The following is an 18,912-nucleotide window of genomic DNA, read 5'->3' as shown; positions in this document are numbered from 1 at the left end:
TTCGGTTATATTCCAGAAAAACCATATCCGCGCAGTGATATCTATCGTATAAAAGTACCAGATGATAAAGTCAGGTGGGAAGTTGTCTGGCCGGAATATGGTCCACAAGACTTCACCAGCTTAGCAGCCACTGGCAAATCCTGGGCAGATTCAAATGATATCGAAGGTCGGAAATTCAGGTGGAATGATATTGATGGATTAGTCGATCGACGTTCTTATATGGGGTAACTTTTCATTAGTTGCATTGCATTTATAGATGTGTTACCTATGTATCCCACTTTTACAGTTATCCTGTTCGTCATCTTATAGGAGTATTAAGGCAATGTTAAATGCAGTGAGATGTGTGTTCCGAAAGACAAACCAAAAGACAAACCTTTCAACAAACCAAAAGGACATTGTCAAATGTTGGTGAGGACTCTATACTGAAAGGTGTTTGTGATATTTAACCATGAACATTCGAGAGGAGTAAGCAGCCAGGCCAAAATTCTAATTCGTTTTTTATTTTCTTTTTTATTAAATTTAGAAAATATAATTTGGACAAAACTGGGCGGCCACTTAATCCGGTAGGACGAACCGGATTACGAGGACGTGGAGTTCTGGGCAAATGGGGACCAAATCACGCAGCAGATCCAATCGTAAGTCGAATCCATCTTGGGCAATTACAGTTTGTTGGGATCGCCCGGCGAGATTCCGGTGAGTGGGCCATTCCAGGAGGTATGGTGGATGCTGGTGAGGATGTGCAGGAAACTTTGAAAAGGTAGGAACTATTAGTTTCATAGTATTATTTTTTAAGATGGACAAAGTTGCGAAACTTTAGGGAATTTACGGAGGAAGCTCTGGACGGCAAAAAGTATCCGGAATTGGATATGTTTTGGCGTAAAGGTGTGGAGCTATATCGTGGTTATGTGGATGATCCACGGAATACGGATAATGCATGGATGGAAACAGTTGTGGTTAATTTTCATGATAACGATGGCTACCTAAAAAATATCACCCTCAGAGTAAGGACTTTAAATGATTGATTTCGTAGTATGAGAAATAGTATCAGGAAAAATAGTTTCGGATTCCTATTGTGGCCAACTTTTGTTTATTGTTATTCTTACTCAATTTCAATTAAATTTGGGGTTATTTTACATAAAATGAGTGATGTAAATTTTCAGGCAGGAGATGATGCAATTAAATTGCGATGGATTACCGTTTCAGTAAATGAAAAATTGTATGCATCCCATGAGGACTTCATCAAATTACTTGCTGAGTATCATGGTGTATAAACCAAATTTTTTACCATTTTACTAATTTCTGTTAAATGTACAACAATAAACCTATTTGTAAACTAATGAAGTGTAAACGAAAAGTGTCATTATTATTTCTTGCGTTATTTTATCATTTCGTTTGTCTCCATTTGTAAGTTTATATAATGGTTACAGTTGATATTAACAGATGATGAGTTCCATATTTCTTGTGAGATCTAACAGTTGTTGTGATGTTAGTAACTTTGTAGCTCAAATGATCATATAAGAACTGGAGAAAAGCTGGGCTGAATTCTTTTGGGGGTTATCGTTGATACTTGAGAAAAAGAGAAAATGTTTAGTTTCATTGCACTAATTGGCAAGATGGATTGTGAGTTTAGTATTATCCGTAGAATGCTCGATAAAGACCTTCTCCACTCGGAAATGGGATGTACCGATAGTAGTGAGGTTGGTGGACCACTGATTTTCATTGTTCACTTTGATTTGCAAAGTGGCATTTTTATGCCCCCGCACCGATGTGTAGCGTACCGATATGTAATTAGATTAGTTGGTTGTGGTCTGGTTATTCTAGGGCTTTGTTGTTCCCTTTGTAGTTTTAGCGTGAGGTAATTCGGATGTAAATGTGGTATTCTGGAAAGATAGGTAACAAGAGATGACACGGCTGAAATGGTGCATCTTTCAGCCGGGTTGCTGTAATTTCAACTGAAGTCGAAAAAAACATGTCTTACAAAACCTAATTTCCTAAAACTTTGTTTCAAGGATTTAGGTAAACGTCAAGCGTTATTAACGATGAGTAGACGACCTGGACCACCTTCGATTGATGGCTTATATTCCCTCAAGGTATCTCTTAATTTGTTGTTTATTTGCTGAGAGGAGACGATAAATGACCACTGATTCATGCTTTTTATGAGCTTAACTGCTAAGCTTGAAATATTTTTCTGAAGCATATTAGGATATATTGGATATATTCTTTTGAGATATATTTGAGGCATAGTGTTAAACTATTAGATTTTATAATGATATGAGTCAGATTTACTATAGATAAAAGCATACTGTTCTTCTGATTTTTGCTATCTCATTACGATTCATATTTTTCGATCCGCTCACTTTAATTCTGCTATGTCATTTACGATAGTTGATTTTGCTTTGAAAGTTTTATGCTTATTTTTGTTAAGCTTATAAACTTGATTCCCACAATTGACTTGGTGCGGAGATGTAGTTTAACACAAATTTTCTCAAACTTCAGTTATATCTCTGGATAATGTACTTACAAGGCTATCTCCATTATATTTTGTGTCAATTTTCTTAACTGAATAAATGGTTAATTGCATAATTCTGTGACCTTTCACAGTTAAAACATATTCTATATGATGTTGTAGATTGATAACATATCATATCAAACGGCACCACAAGACTTACGTCGATTGTTCGAAAAATATGGCGAAATAGGTGATATCCACATTCCGCGTGATCGTTACACCAAGCAAAGTAAAGGATTTGGTTTCGTACGCTTTTATAGTCGACGAGATGCAGAATATGCGATGGATCGTATGGATGGACGATGGGTCGATGGCCGTGAGATCCGTGTTGCCATGGCACGTTATGAACGACCAATCGATGAACGTAGCCGTAATGGTGGTAGTAGTGGTTACAGAAGCAGTCGACGGTTAGTGATTTTGCGCTTACATATAGGATACTTGAAGTTTAGCAATCACCAATAAGGAGAGATGTCGTAGTTAAGTTACACCAACAAGTAGATGGATGTTTACTTACATTTAATTTTTTTAATCCGAAGCTTAAGGCAATTTGTGATTTTTGATGTAAAATCATCAGAGTGAATGACCGTTGTTATTGCATCATCCCTTACAAAGTTGGTTCTCATTTTTTGCAAAAACTTTAAAAGTAATAAATTTGTAATTTTGAGGCGGCCGTGGTTTGCTGCTGCTGCTGTTGCTGCTGCTGCTAATCACCGAGATACAGTGTAGCTGCTGCTAGCTGAATTAAAAAATGCATCAAGTAAAACGGCCGCATCTCAGGGGAAAATTGGCTGGCTGAGCTGCTGTTCCATGTAGCAGTTGAATGCTGCTGTTGTTGTTGTTGTTGTTGTTGTTCTTGTCGTTGTTGTTGTTGTTGGGCAGCATAGCTGTGTTTCCGGCTTGGCCTGAACCAAAAAAGGGAGAATGAGAGAGAGATTCCGGTTACAGAACAGAGATTAATTACATGCTGATTGCTGATTCTGTGTTGCATTTGATGGTCAGTCAGTTTTTTCGTACAAAATCGTTTTTGTACTTTTTTTAAGATATGATTCCAAATTCCTGTGTGGTAGTAGCTATGAATTGACGGCCTGCCACATAATACTTATCTTTTCGGGGATGGAGTTTTTTTTTTTTTAGTTTGATTCACTTTAATTGATTAGAAATTGTCTGAGTATTAAGATGTACTTTGCTTACGTGTAGAAGGATGGATGGAAAGATCAGTAGTTTCGTAGAACTTCTGGGGATGCCTTTTATCGTCAAATAGTGTAATGAAAGTTACTTGGCGTCTTGCAAGCAATCAAGTTTGGGAAGGAATAAAATATGTTTCTTGATCAAGCTAAAATAAAATAAAGTATACAGGGACAGAACGGTGTGAATTGGTCCTTAAATCATTAATCATCATGAAGATACAAATTTACTAGGATTGATCACACTGATCAACTAATGATGAACTTATTTAATAGTTTTAGTAGATTGCGCGAGCTTATTTCACAAGTGATTTTGTAATACATGATTTTGTAATACATTTATCAGTGAAATTAGTTCACATTCCCATTATTCATATTTGCTGATCTTTCCGAAAAGTAACGTTTTCAGTTCGCGATCGCGTTCACGTTCACGTTCACCACGACGTCGACGTTCCTCAACACGAAGCCGTAGTGGCTCACGATACAATGAAAGACGTTCGACTTCCCGTGGTCGAAGTGTTTCACACGACAGGTCTCCAGTATCTCGAAGGTCTGCAAACTCGAGTAGCCCACCAGCCAGGAATGTTTCCCGAAGTCCTCCACCTCGCGATTCTCGCAGTCCTGTGACGCGTGATCGAGACAGACCTGATGATGCATCAAATGGAAATGATACTAATTACTGATTCGTTTATGTTTTGGCTTTGAGCAAGACATTACTCTAATGAAATTGTGTTTTAAGACATTTTACTTTAGTTTAACATATTTGCTTCGCTTTCTAAGAAGTATAAATGTCTCTACAGAAATATTAATTGTAGGGATGCAACAGATATTGCGTTGCATAAATCGGTATTAAAGTAGACCTGCTAGACCATTTCATCGATGAACGGATTTTAGGTTATATGAGATGATGCTGGAAAATGCATTAACTAAACTGTTGCGAGATGTTACAGTGAGGAAAACGAAGATTTTTTTATCTAAGATTCATTTGTATACTAAGCATTAATTTGTTGTTCCAAATTTTTGATTTTCAAAATTTCCTTTTTTCAACTCTTGGCTCTTTGTGTTATGCATATCTTGCTGTGGTTAATTAATGAATATTGTTTAAGTCGTTTCATGACGTATAAAATTAAGTTCAAGACATAGTTGCTTCTGGATTCTACATTAGTGGAGATTTGCATAGCAAAAAGTTCATGGCTTAACATCATTCGTGGATTGCACTGTGATCTTTAATCTTGTTACATTGTTTATAGTTGAAGTTCTAAATTGATTCTTGAATTTATTCAAATTTATCGCATAAACTTACCTCCTTAATACTATGTTCCATCACTTATTTGCATGTGGTTTCATTTGCAGAATCTTTTTAGTCTAAAATAGAAGAGCAACAACTCTAAACTAAAATGGATGAGTGGTAATTATCAGAAATGGAAGAGACGTACATTTATTTATCATTCTTTTAAAAATCTTGATAGAAAGCATCCTCTGCAGCATTGAGGAACTCATATATCTCTTTCTACGTGACATGATTTACTTGGTATACCTCTGTTCCGGTGTACCCATTATGCGGTTTGTTATCTTTGGTAAATACTTTTTAAGGAATATGGTCTTCGCTCTCTCAGAGTGTATATCAATTTTAGTATGTTACAAGTAACTAAGCGATCAGAAATGACGAAGGATTATATAATTCTGTTGAATTGAAGGAAAAAGAAATGATCGTTGAGTCATATGAGTTAATGAGTTAATGACCTTTGCGGAGCACAACGATTTTCCAGTAAGCATAGTTTGCATCAATACCGCATTGATTACGTGATTTAATTAATAACGGAAATTAAAAAGTGATATTGGAAAAGAAGCAATAAAAATGTCATATTAGATGTTTATATTGCAGCAGTCAAATATCTCATTCGAAACATTCAGATTTTGGAACCGGACCGGTTATAGAAACCAATTAAAGATACCATGATAATTATTCGGATGATCTTTATTTTTGATATGATAGTAAAGCGATCATTCCGACAATATTAATGACAGCGGTTATTAAACTTTTTCTCTTCTTTTTTTTTTGCCTAATGTATTTGGTAGTTAAGCTATTAGTATTTACTTCAGTTTAAAAAGGGGAAAAAAAATTCTTTTTTTTTGATGTATTTTATTAGAAAAGACATCTACTCTATGTTGGATATAATTAAAGGATTAAATTATTGATGATAATAACTTTATAACATAATTCATAAATGAAATATTATAATGGAATAAAAAGCACAGTAAATAGATAATCTATAAACGGAAACGATAAATGGATAAAAGGATTTTTTTCTAGGTATGGCATATACGATATATGGTGATAAAAGAAATGATAAAGAATTATCAGATAAATACATCCAGAAGTTGTGGATCACTATCTGTTTCCCAATCGATCGTTCTATATGATACCTAAAATATAAACAAACTATACTTGAATATTCAAATTAATGGTCATAAAGATCATTAATTTATTCTTAGAGATTATTTTCTGTCGATTGTTAATTAACATAATTTTAACTGTTGTTTGAGAAAAAAATAAATTGTTGCGATTTTTTCTTTTCATTTTTTCATAATTCAGTTATGGCCTATATAAAACAGATTAATTTGATAGCTAGAAATACAAATTAAAATCATTTATATGAAACAAGCTAATTAGTAGTTAGGAATTTAATTCAAAATGTCCTATATAAAACAGAGACTGATTGATAGAAACCTAAGCTCGGTGTATGCTCAAATTATTATTTTAGCACTGAATCATAGCATATTGATGAAAATTTATCAGTCTAAAAGAATTTGAGAGTAAAAAACTCTAAAGTAATTTGAATATATTTAGATATCAAAGCTTCAAACCAATTCAGCTGGTTTAGTTGGTTCGCATGGCCGACAAATATTACGCGCAAATAATTTGTCAACAGTGCATTGACAATTGAAACAATAACTTTCGTGTTTGGGAGTTACTTTGGATGCTGCTATCATGAATCCATGTTTCTAAAATATATCAAAATTATATACGACATTTCTAAATTTTATTATATCCTCATTATGATAATGATTTTTAAAGACTTTGCTTGAAATTTTATTGGGCTAAGCTAAGTGATAATCCGGATAGAAATAGAAATAGGAAATGAATCTCAAAAAAAAGCAACTAAAGACTTAAAGTTCAATGACTGTAAAAAAAGCGGTAGCTATTCAGGTAATAATTTGATGAATGTATCAAAGAATGTGGAAATGATCAGTATTGCAGTTTATGATCAATATAATAAGTAAGTGTTACTGCAAAAGAGAATCTTATACTGAAAACAAAAAATTGTGCTTACTAGAAGCTATTCACTGATGCTAAAACTTTCCAAACATTTTATGAGAATTAAAAATGATATGATAACTTTCAATAAAAGTACTATGATACTTACAAGAGAGAAAACGGTTCCGAAGGTTTGTTGAGCTACAACGGAACAACTATCATGTGGATGTAACAAGGATGTACGTTGTCCAATTTGCGCTCCATATTCATCCAGTAATTGTTTTGCATCCATCCCTTTGATAATCATTTATTATTATTATCATTAATTAATTATTATTGTCATAAGCTGTAAAAGATTTCCATCTTGAAGTAATAGAACTTTTCCCTTCGCAATGTAAACTAAAAGTAAATTTGAATTTTATCCATTTAAACTTTGACATTTCATGTCAAAATTTTAATTGATCTAATTTTATCCAGACTCTCATTAATTGATTTTTCCTCATTAACTGCGAGAAAATGCTCTCTTAATGGCAGATTATAGAACCGAAAAAAAAAACAATTATGCATATATTTGCCGATTCCTAAAAATTAATATTTAATCTTTCATTTCAAATTTATTTCGTTCCTATTCTTCAGTTTGTAAATAATTTGTAAATGAATAATTCAGAGCAATTAATTTAGAAAGAATATTTGTTAACTTACCAACAACTTTACTTCCATCACTTGTCTTAAATTTACTTAATGTTAATAGATGCATTGTGATATCCTGAAATGAATGGTAGCATTTACTATCAATTTTTTATTTTACAATAGTTAAAATTTACCATCAGCTATTTTACAATAATTCTGCGACATTTTGCAATTCAAAAAAAAAGACAACTTCAATAGCCGTCCCTATAAATAAGGCAGTAGAAAATTGTAATGAATAATTGATCGATCATTTCTATCAATTGAATAATTTTCCTCTCTTATTAACTTTGATACGATCATCGATCAAAGATTGTAAAAACTGTGAAATTTAAAGGAACAAAAACTAAAAGAAACCACAAAAATATCGTATATGTTCTAAAAAAAATGAAAATTTAAATTTATTACTTGCTCCAGTAACATATCAAGCATTTCCACATGTCCGCGCGGCAAACACTTCCGGCACATAACCAGAACAATACTCTTAGCAGTTGCAAACCTAAATTTTTAAAGAAAATAATAATTTGTTAAAAATGATAAAATGATAATTTGTATCATTCTTGTTTGCTGATTTAATTCCTGAAGTAGAAAATCTGGCATAACTTAACTGAACGGAAAATGTTTCACTGTAAATTCCACCGCTTTTTTAGGACAACTATGTGGTAGTTCAATTCCGGAAACTGGTTCAAAAGTTTGTTGTGTTTGTTTCGTGAATGTTGAAATATCCAGTAATGCTTGATCCTGTTCATAATGTACAAGTGGTTCATGATGTACTCCTTCACCGCCGAAACCAACCCAACCAAAAAGTACTGATCTAAAACTCTCAGTGATTTTATTCAATTGATGTCAAGCATTTGGCTTAAACTTTGAAATTAATTAGGAAATTTTAATAGAATTATAATTAGGGGTGTTATTTATTATCGAAATTTAAAATTCGTACAGAATAGCCCAAGACAGAATTTAGAGAAAAGAAATTCAAATTTTTATAATTCAGATATAAATTTATAAAAACAGTTGCGCGCAACCATTATCCAACGGGCAATTTCCGCATCGATAAATGATATTTGCAGTTTTAGTAACAGGTGGGTTAAATTACTTGCAATTTTATTAATAGAAAGGTAGATCTAATTATGAATTCAATTATTATTAAAATATTTACATACCGTTGTTCTCGGCTAATTTGTTGTGCTATTCGTGCTATTTTATCCTTATGATGATCCATACATTTCCTTTCTTCAACAACAAATACGACATCATGCTCGATGACAGATTTTTCAATCTTTCTTTCATCATCCAAATGTATATCACCATCACATTTCACTATAACAAGTTAGAATACTTGAAGGACGAATAGGAATAAGTTAGAGTATCTGAAGAACGATTAGGAATAAGTTAAAGTATCTGAAGAACAGATACGAATAAGTTAAGATAACTAAAGAAAGAATATGAATAAATTAAAGTATCTGAGAAACGGATACAAAGAAGTATATGAGTTAAAGTATCGAACAAAGAATAACTCTTACCACATTCATGCGGTAATGTCGTAATGATTCCTGCATTTGAACATATTTGAAGATATGCTGCAGTAGCCGTACAATGTTGTTGTTTTCCGCCATTAGAACAAATTTGTTCAAATGGTTTTGAACGTATCTTAATTTAAAAATGACAATATAAAAGGGAAGATAACAAATATTTGTAAATAATTTGTTAAGATTTGCAAGTAATTCGTTAGGATAACAAATATTCGAAAGTATTTTGTTAAAATATAAGTAAATTGTTAAGGTCCATAAGTAATTCGTTAGGACAACAAATATTCATAACTAATTTTAGATAACAAATATTCCTATTAATTAAATAACTTGAATATTTATTTTATAAATTCATTTGCAAAAAAAAGAAAATCTTCATAAATTTTAATTGAAATTTAAAAAAAAATTAACTTGACTAAAGCAGAGTCGTAATGGACTATCAGAACTTTGAAAATATTCCTGACAATGATCATCATCACGATACATCAAATCACGAGCTTGATTTACATGACATCCATCATTTATTGCCCAATGCTCAGCTAATACATTTAGCTATAAGTATATCATTATTGCTTTTCTTTGTTTTTTTTTTTTTTTTCACCCTTCTCGCATCAAATTTGGATCGAGATATTTCTTTATTGTAGAAATTAAAACGAAATTATGGTTATCAAAGGTACGCGAGAAATTTTATATAAATAATAAAATTAAATGTATTTAGTATTTGTTAATCAATTATCAGAAAACTTCAGACTAGAATTTGAACTGAGATATTTCATTTATTAAAAAATTCCATATTAGAATTTGAACCGAATTATATTATTATTCAAAAAACTTTACAGTAAAATTTGGACCAAGATATATCATTAGATGTACACTATCGAATGCATTATGATTATTGACAAAATGTCTCATGAATTGTCAACATTTAATTTTCAAATTAAATTTCCATAGAAATTTAAAATAGTTAGTCAAAAAAAGCTTAATTATACAAATTTCTATGTTTTATTGATTAAAAGAAAATGTTTGATATTAAAGATAATTAAGTTTTATTCTACCTGATCATTAAATGTACCATCAATTAAATCATGATCATTTGATGGTTCATTATCATTTACACCTAGAAGACCATTACTACGTCCATGCATTCGTTCTGATAAAATAATTTCACAAATATCATAATGGCTATTACATCGTACACATAAACCATCATATGTTTTTAATATTGTCCATTGATCCTTTCGAGAAATTGAAATTAAAATAGCTCCATCAATACTGTCTATCTTTTGCCATGGCATTGATATTGAAGCACCATTTACTTGTACCTGAACTTAAATCCATTTAATTTCTCAAAATATAAGTCCTAAAATAAATAATTAAAATTCTAGGAAACAATAAAATTCACCTAGTTGATTGAATTATTAATTTAAATAAAAAAATAAAAAAAGAAGATATGAAATATTAAATTATCCCGAAATATGCCTGAAATAGTGACTAAAATATTTCGGCCTATTTCAGTTTAATGTGTGAGTTTATGTTCAATACTTCTCGACGGAAGTCATAATGTTTTCCGGTTTAAAAGTAATTTAGGGATCGGTGAAAAATTGATTATAATTAATGAGCAAATAATTAAAAATAAATTAAAGTAAACAATTAAAGCAAATTATTAAAGTAACTTATTGAAACAAATAGCTAAAAATAAAATAAATAAAAGCAAATAATTGAAAACAAAGCAAATTAAAAATAAATAAATAAATATAATTAAAAATTACATTGCCAGTTTTGTGCAAAAGTATTTCTTCTCCACGTAATTCAACTTTAATAGTTTGCAAATATCCTTGTGATGAAAATATCGCAAGTAATGCGAAACGTTGGGTACGTAAATCTGACGCAAGAAGATATTCGCAACGAGCATGAAATGCGAATACTTTCCCATCAAATGATACGAAACGATTACCATTGATTATGTAAGCAATACCTTAAATTCAAAAGAATAAAAAGTTTCATTTTTTTTTTTACTTTCATTATCATTCTGTTCGTTTGATAATATCAATGAATTTAAAAAAAAAATTAACTTTTGACTTTTCTTTTACTAACTTTTCTCCTAATAAAGTTAACTTTCCTTTTTTTTAAAAAAAAACTTTTTTTGTAAAAAATTATCAATTAATGAACATTACTTTCATATTACGATAGCAACAATTTAACATACTTTTATATCGCGGTATCAATTTCCAGGAATCAAATTTCATTGATTTATAGGTATAAATTGTATCCGTTAAAGACTGTGCAAATTCCTGAAAATAATGCAAAATGTATGATAAAATAAGAAAAGTTGTAATTTTAATAAATAAAATCAGAAAATGATTACCTGATCTTTAAGTGATAATCCCAATGATTCAATCATTGCTGATTTAAGAGCCAAAAAATGTTGCGGATGAAGGATACTTAAAATTTCAGCTAATGAAGAAGCACCGTATGGCACGGTTACTTGCATTTCATATTCACCAGGTGATAAACGCTGAAATCATAAGATAAAATAGCATGGAAATGTTGAATTTAACAAATGCTATTAATTTAAATTTGTCAAAATCTTTTCTAGCACAATCAAAATTTTACTTCACACATAGTTTTTTTCTTTTTTTTTTTTTGCATTATAAAATTAATTGTCATACAAATAAACATAACAAACCTTATATATTGGTAAATATTGTCGCCAAAAGCGTTTAGCTATTTCGTTAGCTGTTATTTTTCCTCTAAAATAATCAACAATTCCTTGCCAATTTTGTCGAATTTGTATATCATCCAAAGAATCAAAAATGGCATTTGTCACTTTGCTAAGCACTGATACAATCATCTTATCGAGGAAGAAGTTTCTAATCTGTAAATACATCAAATAAGAAATTTTTAATTTGAAACTATACCAAATTAGGAAATTTCCAATCGGAAAAAACATATTAAATATGAATTTTTTAATGTGAAAATATACCAAATAAGAAATTTTCAGTCTGAAATCATATCGAATAAGAAATTTTTGATTTGAAAATCTATTAAATAAAAGAATTTTCAATCTGAAAATATATCAAGTAAGAAAGAAATTATTGGTGTGAAGAAATTTGCATTTGATAGTTTCAAATCTGATCATTTTTGATAAAATCTTCAATGAATACCCTTAATGACTTCATATGGTGTAAATAAATGGAATTATACTCAAAAATGAATAAAAAGTGAATTAAAAATGAATAAAAAAGATTATTCATTTAGGAAGAAAGTATTTATTAAAAAAGAATTATTATTGATTAGAAAATAATTATTATTAACTGTTCAGTAAAAGTATAATCAGTAGATGTGTTTACATGATGTTAATTTTAATGTGGAACTTTTATCCAGTGTGCATGACAAGAAATCTCATTCCATAGGAACACATTGATAAATAAATAAATAAACAAATGAATAAACAAATAAATAAATAATAATAACTAACTTTATTATAGGCTTTAATTGCTTCATCTTCATAACGTTTGCGATTCATTTCAATTTCAACTATAGCTCTTTCTAATTCCGGTAATTGATATTGATGAGTTAATTTCCGTATTTCATAAAGTAAGGTTTGTATAATATCAGTTCGTTCGAAATTCTCCCTGTATTCTTGCAGTGCTCCTGTATAAATAAATTCCTTTTATAATACCAAATCCGACAAGTGAAAATATCGGAAATTCCGGTTCACAATCCGGCATCCTATACAGCATGCATTTGTGCTTTATCGAATAGTTACTTATGAGCAATTAATAAAACTTTATTCTAAACATTAAAATGAAATAATAAAAATACAAGAAAATATTACTTCGTAGATCTTTTAGTTTCAGCGTTTCTTCTAAACGTTCAATAATCATTGCAGCATTTTGTTGCAAATTATCCAACTTAAATTAGCTTATCAATCGTTAGCTTATCAAGTGATTATTAATTCGATAATAGTAAAAAATTGAATATTACGAAGGAAAAATTAGAAAAATGTTTGGATTATGGAAATTAATTGTAATTTCTTCGCTTCAACATAAGCTTGCATATCAAATATACTCAAGACTCGGGAATTTATGCACTCATCATTTATGAAAGTGATGATATCATCGCATAATATAAAATAGATTAAAAACCTCTTTGTATAATTGATCAATTAAATCCGAAATTGGTCTTAAAGCAATCATAATTTCGTGTCGTATATCATTACCACCATCTATCAATTGTCGCAATTGATAAATAAAATCACTCTTTGAGATAGTTTTGACAAATTGTTCCGTTTCCTAAAATTTTTAGTTAAATTAAAATTTTTCATCAAACAACACAAGACTTTTTTTTTAAAAAAAAATAGAAATTTAAAAATCATTCGATGGATTTTTAATTTATTTTATAAAAAATCTTTTTTGATATTTTATTATGGAATTAAAAAAATATGACAAAACCTGATAAGCTTGGTCATAAGTAACAAGGATTGCTTCTTTAATTATTTCATAATTACTCTCAATTTCATCCATTAAATCCGTATATTCTGAGCCAAGTTCACTAGCAAAACTTCTATGAAATAAAATCTTTTCACAAATTTTATTGATAACAAGTTGAAGTAAATAAAATTTTGACAATTCATAAAAAATTTCTATGAAAATCAATAATACATTTTTCAGCATTATTCATTTTTAACTTTGGAAAAGTTTTGATAACAAGTGACAATCTTATCTTCTTCATTTCTACCTAAGACTATAATATTATGATGTATTTGAACTTTGAACTCTAAATAAATGAAAATCTGTACTACATAGCTATATCATACCAATCATGTCTTCGTTCTATCTAACATTACTTTTTCTATTTAACTTCTTTGATTCTACCTAACATTTGAACTTTGAACTCCAAATGTGATACATTTGAACTTTGAACTTTAAATAAATGTAAATCTATATACTGTAACTCTATGCTATACTAATTATGCCTTCCTCATTCTACCTAACATTACATTATTACGAGACATTTGAACTTTGAACTTCAAATAAATGAGAATCTATACTATACTGCTATACTTTACCAAACATGTCTTCTTCGTTCTATCTAATATTACTTCGTCTACCTAACTTCTTTCATTCCATCTAACATTAAATTACTGCAATACATTTGAACTTTGAACTCTAGCATCGACGATAATGATAATTTTATTTACTTTAACAATGTAAACTTATTTAAATAAAAACAAATAGTGTGTTTTTTTTAAAAAAGAAATTTATTTTAACCTTTGTTCTACAGTCCATTCTTTGATCGCTCCATCAAGTGTTCGCATAATATCATTAGCAATTTGATTATGTGATGAAAATAATGGTAGAATAGCATCACGTATAAATGAATGTTGTTGAAATTGATCAGTTTTTGAGAACCTTTCTTTAACATTCATCTAAAGAAAAATTCCTTTAAACAATTATTATAACTTTTTAAAATTTAATTTAAATTTAATACTTTAGAAATTATAAAATGAAAAGAATTATTATGCTTTACCATTATTTCAGTTTCGATTGTTGGTCGAAGATAAATTTTACTCTTCCATACATTTCCTTCTTTCATCTATAAAACGTTAATGATACATAAATTCTAGTGTTAAATTAATCTTTGGTTAAAAAATAAAAACTTTTTTTCGATTTCCAAATTAAACTTAAATTTTCTTAAAATTAAGCAAAGATTAATTGATTAATTAGAAATGATTTAAGTTATATATAACAAGATTTCGACAAACATTTTGCATTAGCAATTTATAGATAATAGCATGAATAGCAACAAAATATTTCCAATATTATAAATTCATTTGAAACACGTATGTTACGTGTACATCACGTGTTTTAAGTGAAGTAAAATTGTGATCAAAAGTTCTTTTTTTTTACTTGTAATGATAGACGAGCATCTTGTATTTTCTTGCCTGCTTCACTATGCCATATATCAATCTTTCCATGATAATCATTAAGTTTTTGAGCTGAAGTATGTAGTTTAATTTCTTGTGATCTTTGATCACGGTATTCAAAAATCACTCCATTTTCATGCATTTTCAATTCACCAACAATAGATGGTTGTTCACTGTTCTGAAAGTTTCTATTTTATAGTCTATAAAATAGTATGAATTATCACGCTATTCAATACGATAAAAATCAATTAATTAATTAATTATTATGAGTTAGTTTGACAAAATCAAACACAGGATATTTCATTAGAAAAATGATTTTAGTTTTATAGTTTTGAAATTCTAGTTAAATAGTCATAAACAAAGCAGAAATAAAAGAAAATTTAAAAGTTTCCTAAATAATTGTTAAAATTTACTTAATTGATTAAGAAGAAAAGTAAATTATAGGATTTATCAGTTGTGAACAAATAAATACTTACAGTTTAATTAACTTTCTTAATTAAGTTACTTGATAATGATTGTATTTTGTAAATCCTGAAGTACTACCAAACAATGCAATATAAATGATGGCATACGTATTAGAGAAAGAAAATAACTATACCCTATAAAATCCAACATTATAATGATTATCACTGATTTTATCAATTCTTCCTTTCAACATTAAATTCGGTGATTTCAATTGAATTTCCATAAATTTGACCGCATCCGTTTTTGTTTCAAGCGAATATTCTGCCGATTGATGGTTCAAATTTTTGGTTTCCAAACCGAACGTTACATGAACAGGAATCATAGCTTGTCCGGTTATTTTTCGATCAATTTTACTCCATAAACGAGTATTGAGATTGCTGATAAAGAGAAAAAGAAAAAAATAGAAATTAAGTCTAACAAATATTAGAATTGACAGTTTATAAACTTAGAATTGCATTTTAAACGAATAAATAAATTTTACCGCAAAAAAATTCTTAAAATCAAGAAATTTTGAGTGAAGTATAGTTTTAAAGTTAAGAGAATACTTTCCTTTCGTAGTAATAGTAAAACAAATGAAAAGGAAATGAACCTAATTATATTGAAAATGAAACAGTTACTAATTAGTTGTAATTAATTTCCATTATTTAGTAGACTTTATTAATGCATTGCTTATTGAAAAAACTTAACATTTTGTCATGCATATGAAATTTGATGATTAAATTTATATGTATATATATATATATAAATTGAAAAAAAAAGGCAGTATTAAATTTGACAAATAGGCTCTTATCTTTTAAACAAATATATATGATAATGATTGAGGAATGAATGATAAAGGAAAAATTTGATTAAAAATAATTTTAATTTTATAATTTCTTTTACTTTTACTTTTAATTTTGTAACATTTTTGTTTTTAAAAAAAATCAAATAAGTTTTGCTAAAACTGCAATTCACTAAATTCCTTTTAATATGATTCCCAGTTTGATAGAATGATAATTAATTAGTAAATTGAATGATAATACTTATTAATTATTCGATAAAATGATAAAAGTGGAAAGCACTCGTGAATTCTAGCTAAAACGGATCAAATCATTGTTAATTCAACATTTATTCTCCAATTCTAAGCAAAGATTTTAGGTGAGACTTTTTTGAAAAGATTTTGAGAAGAATTAGGAGCGTTTTCCTCCTTTTTATTTACCAAAAAAAAGAAAAAACAATATTATATTAAATGTTATGGTTATTTACCTTGCCGGATGGCTACTTTTCAGTTCAATAACAAACCGGACATTATCATCAGATCTTTCAGCTCTTCTTGTGATTATTCGTTTCTTACGTTCTGATAACACAATACTTCGATGTAAATGCAATGAATTGGAAAATAATTTATCCGATTGATCACTATAGATAAACTGTAATTGATTAATTTACCATTTCAGTTTTGGTATTTATTAAAATTCATACATTTGATATATCAGCATTTTTATCAAAATATATCTCAAATTTATCATTTATCAGAATTTGAACTATTAATCATTCCACAATTTTATCTCTAATTTCTAACGTACTAATAATAAAATTTTGCATACTTCTGTTTGTAGATCTAATCGATAATTATATTTATCTCGTTCATCTTTTTTGTAAATTATTTTTGCTTTAAGCGGTGTTTGCAATGCTTGATCCGAAATGCTTCCTTCCCAATGATAACCATCAGACGTCTTTTGATATGTCATTTCAGCTACGGTTGGACGTCTTCCTCCACCAACATTTGGTCTTTAATATTTATTATTGTTTTTTTTACTTAGAAAATTTAAAAATTTTCTTAAAATTAAATCAAATTTAAGATTTTTGTCCAAGAATACTTTTACATACTGTATTGATAAGGCATATTTATTTCGAGCTGGTCGAAGTATTGCAATATTAATCGCCCTCTTCGGTTGTTTTATGGTTAGTCGTAAAGCACGGAATGTTTCACCTTCACCCTCAATTTCATTTTCAACACCATAGGTCTGAAAAAAAAATGAAATTATTAGTACCGATCTGTTTAGTCAGTGATAAGAAATCTAACATAGCTTCTCACAATTAATTATTTTTAAATTTACTCACCCTTTTTTGCCCAAGAGGATCTAGCGTTAGTTCGGCAATTGATTTTTGCTTATCACCAGTTAAGCTATTTTCCAAATGTAACTCAAATGCTTCCGGTATTTCCGTTATCTGAATGAGAAATATACTGAGGAAAGAACTATAATGAGTGATAAAAAGATAATGAATGATAATAAGAAAATGAATAAGAATAATAAAATTTTCGTTTTTTAATCAACCAAAAGAAAAAAAAAATCGTAGCAAAATAAAAATGGATGATCTCTTGGAGAAGTTTATGATTTTTCCATTTTTGATCACAAAAAATAAACATTACTCTTCCTTAAGTTGATTATTTCCAGGTAATTTGGTTAGGTAAGTAGTGACATAATCAATTTACCTGTATCTTCAACAATTTATCATAATCATCAGTTTTAACATGAGCATATACTCTTCCTCCATTTCCACCTTCAGTATGAATCTCAAATTCAGCAGGTCCTTTCCTTGTTACTCTGACCTGAAGAAATGCGAAAACAAATCATATGTACAAGATATTATTAAATTTTACAATTTCAGAAATTTATTGAATTCAAGTTTCAAGTTTTAAATTTTTTTTTTCACAATAACAGAAACGAAAAAAAAAAACGTGAAGCGACATAATATTTCAAATATACTATCAAGACTTTGTTATCTGCTGATCGAATGAAGATCGGAAATTAAAAAAAATTTCATTTTTCAAGGTAAACTTGTTAGCCATTATATATGCAATCAATCAAAGTAACAATATTAACCTAACAATTAAATTCTCATCAGTTTAATTCATTTTCAAAAAATCGATATAGCGATTATTACATATTTCATGAGCTGAGAAATCAAGCAACAGAATCTTTGGGTACTCCTAATACTAGTTATATTTCATAATTACTAGCAAACAAGAAATTAAAAAAGAAAAAAAAACTCTGAGAAAGGTAAAAAAGAATGTTTATAATTTTTTAAAATTTAAATTTATGAGAAACCTACTTGTGGATTGATTACAAGCGTTGGTGTTTGCAAACCAAAAATTTTGTGTCCTATAATCAGAATTCTGTCATTTTGATATTTTGAAAATGTTACCAATGAATCTTAGTATTAACAAAAAAAAAAAAAAAAAGGAAGACAATTTCATTTTGAGTGACTTTTCTTAAAAAAAAAAAAAAAAATTCCAAAAAAATGTAGCAAAGATGACAATTGATCTTCAGTAATTAAAAAATACCTGAACAATAAGTGTGGCTGAA

The 18,912-nt window shown here is 29.0% G+C and overlaps 4 protein-coding genes across 4 annotated transcripts in view; 2 read left to right on the top strand and 2 right to left on the bottom strand.

The window, feature by feature from the left end:
- The window catches only part of LOAG_17094 (hypothetical protein), a 2,412-nt gene extending 951 nt beyond the window's left edge, over positions 1-1,461 (top strand). Inside the window, exons 2-5 of the mRNA XM_020449754.1 lie at positions 17-224; positions 524-757; positions 818-1,001; positions 1,161-1,461. Of these exons, the coding sequence (XP_020306677.1) occupies positions 17-224; positions 524-757; positions 818-1,001; positions 1,161-1,271 (737 nt within the window). The 3' untranslated portion in view covers positions 1,272-1,461. The remainder of the gene's footprint in view (positions 1-16; positions 225-523; positions 758-817; positions 1,002-1,160) is intronic.
- A 43-nt stretch (positions 1,462-1,504) lies between these two features.
- On the top strand, positions 1,505-5,001 carry LOAG_17093 (hypothetical protein). The gene is made up of 3 exons (XM_020449753.1): positions 1,505-2,090; positions 2,630-2,916; positions 4,103-5,001. The coding sequence occupies exons 1-3, from the start codon at positions 2,040-2,042 to the stop codon at positions 4,374-4,376; spliced, it is 612 nt and encodes a 203-aa protein (XP_020306676.1). The 5' UTR covers positions 1,505-2,039; the 3' UTR covers positions 4,377-5,001.
- Positions 5,002-8,242: 3,241 nt separating this feature from the next.
- LOAG_17092 (hypothetical protein) lies at positions 8,243-13,694 on the bottom strand (the record flags this gene model as incomplete). The annotated part of the gene is made up of 13 exons (XM_020449752.1): positions 8,243-8,453; positions 8,803-8,959; positions 9,163-9,289; positions 9,580-9,720; positions 10,224-10,490; positions 10,938-11,143; positions 11,375-11,459; positions 11,534-11,683; positions 11,855-12,043; positions 12,647-12,822; positions 13,007-13,082; positions 13,317-13,463; positions 13,623-13,694. 13 exons carry the CDS (start codon positions 13,692-13,694, stop codon positions 8,243-8,245), a joined length of 2,004 nt encoding a protein of 667 aa, XP_020306675.1.
- Positions 13,695-14,431: 737 nt separating this feature from the next.
- On the bottom strand, positions 14,432-18,296 carry LOAG_17091 (hypothetical protein; the record flags this gene model as incomplete). Its single annotated transcript, XM_020449751.1, has 9 exons — positions 14,432-14,599; positions 15,081-15,275; positions 15,696-15,939; positions 16,808-16,971; positions 17,149-17,332; positions 17,432-17,568; positions 17,666-17,773; positions 18,039-18,155; positions 18,285-18,296. 9 exons carry the CDS (start codon positions 18,294-18,296, stop codon positions 14,432-14,434), a joined length of 1,329 nt encoding a protein of 442 aa, XP_020306674.1.
- Positions 18,297-18,912: the final 616 nt, after the last annotated feature.

The sequence above is a fragment of the Loa loa genome, assembly GCF_000183805.2.
Source record: "Loa loa unplaced genomic scaffold supercont3.39, whole genome shotgun sequence".
NCBI lineage: Eukaryota > Metazoa > Nematoda > Chromadorea > Rhabditida > Onchocercidae > Loa > Loa loa.
Note: the sequence above shows the minus strand (reverse complement) of the source record. Positions and strands in the feature narration are given on the sequence as shown.

Coding starts and splice junctions, on each gene's coding strand:
- LOAG_17093 (XM_020449753.1), top strand. CDS start 2,040: ATGAGTAGACGACCTGGACCACCTTCGATTGATGGCTTATATTCCCTC. Junction 2,091..2,629: donor ATGGCTTATATTCCCTCAAG/GTATCTCTTAAT, acceptor ATGATGTTGTAG/ATTGATAACATATCATATCA. Junction 2,917..4,102: donor GGTTACAGAAGCAGTCGACG/GTTAGTGATTTT, acceptor TAACGTTTTCAG/TTCGCGATCGCGTTCACGTT.